General features: G+C 50.8%; 2 protein-coding genes across 2 annotated transcripts; one reads left to right on the top strand and one right to left on the bottom strand.

Moving 5' to 3' along the window:
- Positions 1-723: 723 nt before the first annotated feature.
- Positions 724-2,328, top strand: DYNLT5 (dynein light chain Tctex-type family member 5). The gene is made up of 3 exons (XM_071749890.1): positions 724-817; positions 904-1,028; positions 1,632-2,328. The coding sequence occupies exons 1-3, from the start codon at positions 793-795 to the stop codon at positions 1,833-1,835; spliced, it is 354 nt and encodes a 117-aa protein (XP_071605991.1). The 5' UTR covers positions 724-792; the 3' UTR covers positions 1,836-2,328.
- Positions 2,329-2,412: 84 nt separating this feature from the next.
- On the bottom strand, positions 2,413-4,123 carry INSL5 (insulin like 5). Its single transcript, XM_071749889.1, has 2 exons — positions 3,852-4,123; positions 2,413-2,738 (listed from the first exon to the last, which is right to left on the bottom strand). The coding sequence occupies exons 1-2, from the start codon at positions 4,108-4,110 to the stop codon at positions 2,473-2,475; spliced, it is 525 nt and encodes a 174-aa protein (XP_071605990.1). The 5' UTR covers positions 4,111-4,123; the 3' UTR covers positions 2,413-2,472.
- Between the last annotated feature and the right edge of the window lie 2,146 nt (positions 4,124-6,269).

The following is a 6,269-nucleotide window of genomic DNA, read 5'->3' as shown; positions in this document are numbered from 1 at the left end:
ATGGGGGCTACAGGGATTCATGGGGGCTGTAGCCACACATGGACACCAGTGGGGTCTATGGGATCACAGGGTTGGACATGGATGGGGGCTACAGGGATTCATGGGGGTTGTAGCCACACATGAACACCAGTGGGGTCTATGGGATCACAGGGTTGGACATGGATGGGGGCTACAGGGATTCATGGGGGCTGTAGCCACACATGGACACCAGTGGGGTCCACGGGGCTCATGGGGATGGACAGGGATGGACCCATGGGGGCTATAGGGTCTTGTGGGGGTTGTAGCCACACATGGACACAAGTGGGGTCCACAGGGGTCATGGGGATGGACATGGATGGGGGCTACAGGGATTCATGGGGGCTGCAGCCACACATGGGCACCAGTGGGGTCCACGGGGGTCATGGGAGGACCCACGGAGACTACATGGGGAGCTGTGGGGTCCCCAGGGGTGCTGGGGATGGACATGTCTGGACACATGGAGGATATGGAAGCTGGTGGGGTTTGCAGCCACGGACGGATACCTACGAGGAGCACGGGGAGGGACTGAGGACCCTGCAGGCGTCGTGTGGGAGCAGCCAGGCGGGACATCAGGGACCTGTGAGGGCCTCTACGAGCCTGGGGGCTCCCCCGAAGACCCTCTGGAGGTGGGCGCGGAGGGGAGGGGGTTAATGGCAGCGATTTCCCCTCAGAATGGGCGGGAACAAGCAAGGGGCGGACGCCATTGCAACGCAGCCAAGCGATGGCGGCCGCCCCTTTACTCCCTTTTCTTCTCCCCTGAGCGTCCGAGCGGGGATGGATGGCGGCGACCCCCGCTCGGGTAGGCCTGAGAGGGGGAGAAATGGGCGTTTAAGGAGCGCCTTCCTCTTTCCCCTGAGGAAAACTCATCTTCGTTTCGCCCCTCAGGTCCCCGCAAGAGCTTTCCGGTGGCGGCGGTGGACGAGATCCTGAGGGATGTGTTGGGAAGCTCCCTGAGGGAGCAGCGCTACGAAGCGGAGCGGTGCAGGGAGATGGTGAAGGATATTGCTGAGGTAAGGGCCGTGCTTGAGGGACAGAGGGGTCGTGTTGGCCTCGGTGGTGTTTCAGGGAGGGGAGGCCCTCGAAATTAAATATAAATTATAAAGCAAATGCTGGAGGAGGCCGTCGGCGTGTACCAAGGGTGAGGCTGCAGCAGGTGCGGGCTCATACCGAGGTGATGAAGCTCACGGGTCAGTAGAAGCTCCATGCTGGGGTTGCCCTGTCCAGAAATACCTTGGAAAATGATAATGAATTATCATTAATATAAATCCCATACGTTTTAAATATGTCAGACCTTTCTGAAAAAGAGAAGTTGCGGTGTCTGAATTCTGTGCAGCAACACATGTGCAAGCTTCTGGTCTTCCAAGTCGTGTTGCTGAGGAAGGCTTTTTTTTCATGCTCCCTGGCATTAAAAAAAAGAAAAGAAAAAAAAAAAAAGGAAGAAAAAAAAAAAAAGGCAAAAAAAGGCAGGGTGAGTTTGTAGTAGGTGTCAAGTGCTTCAAAGATTGCTATCAGGTTTCTTGCAATGGTTGTCCTTGTCTGTCCCAGCAAACCAAACCCCTGAGCATCCCTACAAAGCCACCTCACTTGTCTCTCAGCCTGTGCTTCTCTTGCAGGTAATTAAAGCTCGGGTGAAGGAGCTGATGGTACCCAGGTACAAGATTGTTGTGGTGACACATATTGGGCAGCTGAATGAGCAGAGCATGCAGATTGGCAGCAGGTGCCTGTGGGATCCTGCAAGTGACACCTTTTCATCCTATGTGTTCAAGAACTCGTCACTGTTTGCTCTTGCAGTTGTCTATGCTGTCTATTTGGAGTGAGGGAGGGAGCTGAGTTTGACCCTGGGAGAAAGATATATTCAGCATTCCTCTTTGTGGTGCTGCAAATGGTTGTGAGGGACCAGGGCAACATTTCACCTGGTTTGAAATGTGGCCACCAGAAGCCTTTCTGCAGTGAATTCTGTTTCCCAGAGCTTTCTCTGGGAAGTGCTGCTCTGTGACATGCAGTTTTGCACCTGATCCTAGCTGCTTTCAGACCCCCTATCCCTGTAGTGTTGTTTTTTTTTTTCCCCATGATTTTGCCTTCTCTGTATGATCCCCAAGTAGTGGGGAAGTAAAACAAAGGTCCCTACCAACCCCTAACATTCTGTGATTTCAAAACTATCCATGCAGTTAGTGCACAGCTGAAAGCAGAACAGTAAGGTAGATGGCAACAACTCTTTGTGCTCATGACTTAAAACTTTAAACCACTACTAGCACTTTGTGGAACCACTCAACCTGAGCTGCCCCAGCAGCCCTTTGCCAGTTTGCACTAAAACCTTTTACCCTCTGCATTTAGTGTACTAAAAAAACCCAAATGAACACAGACAGCTGCAATTAAAGAACACAAATGGAATCATTGTGCTTTATGTCATGATTGCTTTAATAGAGGGAAGCTGTGAGGCTGAGCTCCTGGGTTTTAGCAGAGGGAGCTGATCTCTCTCTCGGTGCAGCCCAGGCTACAGCAGGAGGTGGTCAGCAGCTTGGCTGCTTCTCGCTTTGCCAGCAGAGGGGTTCTCCTGGTGCCTTGCAGGTCTCTCTCTGGCTCAGGCTCCTCGGAGCTGTGGGTTTCTTGGCTCTCAGTCTCCAGCCCTTGGTGTCTGTAGCTCCAGGGGTCAGGATAAGCATTGTTCTGGGGTGGGAAAGGCAGGGGGTTGGCGCTCTCTGTCGCATCCGTGTTCGAAGCTAAGGATTAGAAGTTGTGGAATAATAAGCTGGTTGTAATATTTATCTTCACTAGAAAGACAGACCAGCCTGCAGCCAGGCAGCTTTATCATCTGTGTCTCCTGGGAGCAACCAAGATTACTCACTCCTTGCCAGAGCAGTATTAAAACAGGTCTGCAAGGCAGTTCTGTGAGTAACATGGTAAAAACCCCAGGAATTAGTGGATTTGTACTGGAGTGTTCTTTATAGGAACAGTTGCTTCTAAGTCTTGCACTGATATTTTTGTTTTGAAGGGTAGAACCAGGATTTGTTGTGTCAGTGGCACCACTTCAGAGTTCCTGGGTGTTCCCAGGTGCATTTTAAACACTACAGTAAAATCAGACAGTGCCTTGTGGAGTTTGTAAAGGTGTAGTAGTTATCTCTCTTAGTTTAGCAGTGAGGGTTTTCTTCCCTGACAGGCTCCTGGGCAGGGAGATGCAAGTGGCATTGCTTTTTATGTTTGATTAAAGCTGCTGCTACCATAGGATTTTCAAGACAGGCAGATGTTGCTGCATGGAGAGTTTAGAAGTCCTCCCTGTGCCTGTCATCTGCCTCATTTATTTTTTTTTTTCTAGTTATTTAACCTCTCAGAGTACCAAATGCTAGCACTGCATGTGATGTCTGAATTTTCTGACTGCCTATAAATACAGTAATATTTATACAGCACCATGTGAAGATATTTCAAGTGATTAATTTTAATTGAAACATTCTTAGAGTTGATAATCACATTTCTAGTGGGGGAAGCTCTGTGTCCTGCTGAAGAGAAGGGCCCAAGAACCTTGCACTGGCTGCACAGAGCTTGCCTGGAGGTTTAAAATCTTGTAGCACAGAGATTTTTCAGCCTTGGGCTGAACGTGCAGTTCCTCGGCAAGATCTTGCTCTAAATCGTGTTTATTGTTTTTTATTTATTTAGCAAAACAGCCCCCAGCAAGGGAACACAGAGCCCGGAGCTGCAGCACTGGGGAAGCCCAGCCCGTGCTTGGTGCTGGGAGCAGCAGGAGCCCCGAGGCACAGCTCTGCCCTCTGGCACTGCTGCTGGGTGGTTCGGTTCGGTTCGTCCCACCCCCTGGTCACTCGGAGGGCCTCGGTACTCACCTAGCAGGGGGTGCTCAGCACTCAGGTGCCTTTTCCAGCGGGAGCCTCCGCAGGTGAAGACCACAGCTCGGACAAAGTCTCTCCCGCAGAGCCTCACCGTGTTCCCCTCTCCTCTTCCTTCCCGAACCAGCACCAGGAGCCCCAGCAGGACCAGCACCAGCACCCTGCCCCTCATGCTGCCGCTCCGCTCCCCGGCTGGGTGTTGGCAGGGCTGGGATGGGGCAGGAGGAGGTGAGGAGTTCTCCTGGAATCCTCTCATTTATAGCGGCGGCCCCTCCGCTCCACTGGCTCCGGGCTCATCCCGAGGGTGAGCGAATGTTTGCTAAAAACCCGTTAATCGCTCGTTTCCGGAGGTGTCCTAAGTGCTCCCGCTGGGATTTGGAGTGTTAAGAGACCTTGGAGGCTGTTTGGCAGCTTTGCTATAGGAACGCGTGTAGTATAACAGGTTTATGGGGGACAGTGCCCTTAATGTTTATGTTGTGCAGCAGTGACAGGGTGTTGCTCCTCACACCATTTGCAGGTAATGGCTTTGGTCTGGCTGTCTCCCACGCAGGTTGTTGCCCAGTTGTGCCTCTTTTCCCAGTTAAAGCAACCCCGGGTCTTTTTCTGGTCGTGATCCCAGGGCACTCCCAGCTCCCTGTGGTGATGCCCATGGTTGGTACCTCTCTTCCCTGCCTCCTTCCCTTTGTCCAGCTGGCAGCTGCTGATGCTTCAGAAGAACCTGCCCGTGCTGGGGGATCCCTCCTGATCAAATCTCATCCTGGGAGGGTTTTGTGAAAAACAAAGCAAGACAAAAAACCCAAACCAACCAACCAAACACAAAAAAGCAACTCCAAAAAAGTAGGGTTGTGCTGCCACGGGTGTTGGAGGCAGGTGCTGTAAGCTTCTGTCTAAAAAGTCCTTGCAATCAAATGCCTTGAAGAAAAAAATTAGTCAATTACAAAGTCATAAATTCCATGTTCAGGAACAAAATACAGATAGGGAAGGAACTCTGGGGGTCTTCCATGGCTCCTAGCACCACAAGTGCTGTCCAGCACAGTCGATTAGGTCACACCATGGGTGGGGTGAATTGCAAAGTGTTACAGCCCTGACTGAGAGCTCCTTCTACCAACAGCCCCTGTGAGCAAACAGTCATGACCACTGATGGAAAATACAGGCTGTGTTCGGCTCAGATTTGTAATAATGATTAACACAGGATTCACCTTAATGGGTGTGTGTCTGACAAGCACCCAGGTCGGGTTTACATCCCTGTAAAATGAGCAGCCCAGAGGAGGCAGGGAATGTTAATGCATCACAAATGGGCTTTAACTTCAGTGATGGGTTTAAGTGTTGGGTGTTTATTGTCAGGCTAATGAGGGAGTCTGAACATTCTGTATCTGTAAACTACACCTGGTGCAGGGATTGCCTCCCTCAGCTGGCAGGCAGAGCACCTCCCTGCCAAGATGCTTCTGTGAGCAGTCAGGCTCTGAAAATCCTTGGTCTCCAGAAAGGAGGCCTGGAGTGAGTGTTCCCAAGGCTTTGGGCTCTCCAGCTGCTGGAGGTGGGCTAGAGGAGATCTCCAAAACCACCCATCTGGCTTCCAGAGCTGCAGAAGTCAACCCTGGCTCCAGGACCACACTGTGAGCTCGTGTGAGGAGCTCTCAGGGAAGTGGTAATGTGGAGCAGAGTGAATTTAAACACTGATTTTACATTATCCTAACATGTTAGGGGTTGAAAAAGTTTGGTCTCTGCTTCTGCCTGGCCGGGGGTGATGTGCAGCTTGCAGGAGTAGGATTCCACTCAGAGCTCACACCCTCAGTGGTGGTGTGTGGGGTGGCAGACAAGGTGGGTCTGAGGACTTTTCCATCTGGTGGGATCTTTCAGTTACTTTATTCTGTCTCTTGAGATAGGACTGAAGATCCAGTAGCCTTAGGAGTAGGTTCTTTCAGTTTTTCTGCTTCAAAGCAAAGTCTCTGCTCTGTACAGTTTAAGTACCTATGTGCAAATCTGACAAGCCCAAAGTTTCTGTTTCAAGAACTTGCTTTGTATTAATTTTGTTTAAAGATTCATTAACTTAAAGTGTGATGACTGCTGACTGCAGGGGGTTGGACTGGATGGCCTTCAGAGGTCCCTCCTAACCCAAATTATTCTGTGATTTCCCAGGGCAGACACAGACTGCCTCTGCTGAGGACTCAGGCTCTATTATAGAGTAGACTACAGAGAGGTGGCTTGGGTATGTTTGCTTTTTCAGTAACCCAAGGAGAGAAGACCTTGGAGGGGAAAACCCAAGGAGAAAAGCCAAGGGAGAGGTTTCCAGTGCCTTAGCTGTGTTACAGAGAAGGGCATCTGAGCATTAATGCTCTTTGTTGATTGAAGGGGACTTCCAGGGGAAAATTCAGAGCATTTGGAAGAAGTTTCCAACCAGTTTGGTTTCAAATT

This window comes from Heliangelus exortis, chromosome 8, assembly GCF_036169615.1.
Source record: "Heliangelus exortis chromosome 8, bHelExo1.hap1, whole genome shotgun sequence".
Classification (NCBI taxonomy): Eukaryota; Metazoa; Chordata; class Aves; order Apodiformes; family Trochilidae; genus Heliangelus; species Heliangelus exortis.
The sequence above is the reverse complement of the archived record's forward strand: the minus strand, read 5'-3'. Positions and strand labels throughout refer to the sequence as shown.

What these genes read in the sequence shown, in the direction of transcription:
- DYNLT5 (XM_071749890.1), top strand. Translation starts at nt 793, where the DNA reads ATGGATGGCGGCGACCCCCGCTCGG. An exon ending in TGGCGGCGACCCCCGCTCGG is followed by an intron (nt 818 to 903) that starts GTAGGCCTGAGA and finishes TTCGCCCCTCAG; the next exon opens with GTCCCCGCAAGAGCTTTCCG. An exon ending in TGGTGAAGGATATTGCTGAG is followed by an intron (nt 1,029 to 1,631) that starts GTAAGGGCCGTG and finishes CTTCTCTTGCAG; the next exon opens with GTAATTAAAGCTCGGGTGAA.
- INSL5 (XM_071749889.1), bottom strand. Translation starts at nt 4,110, where the DNA reads ATGAGAGGATTCCAGGAGAACTCCTCACCTCCTCCTGCCCCATCCCAG. An exon ending in TGCTGAGCACCCCCTGCTAG is followed by an intron (nt 2,739 to 3,851) that starts GTGAGTACCGAG and finishes TCTAATCCTTAG; the next exon opens with CTTCGAACACGGATGCGACA.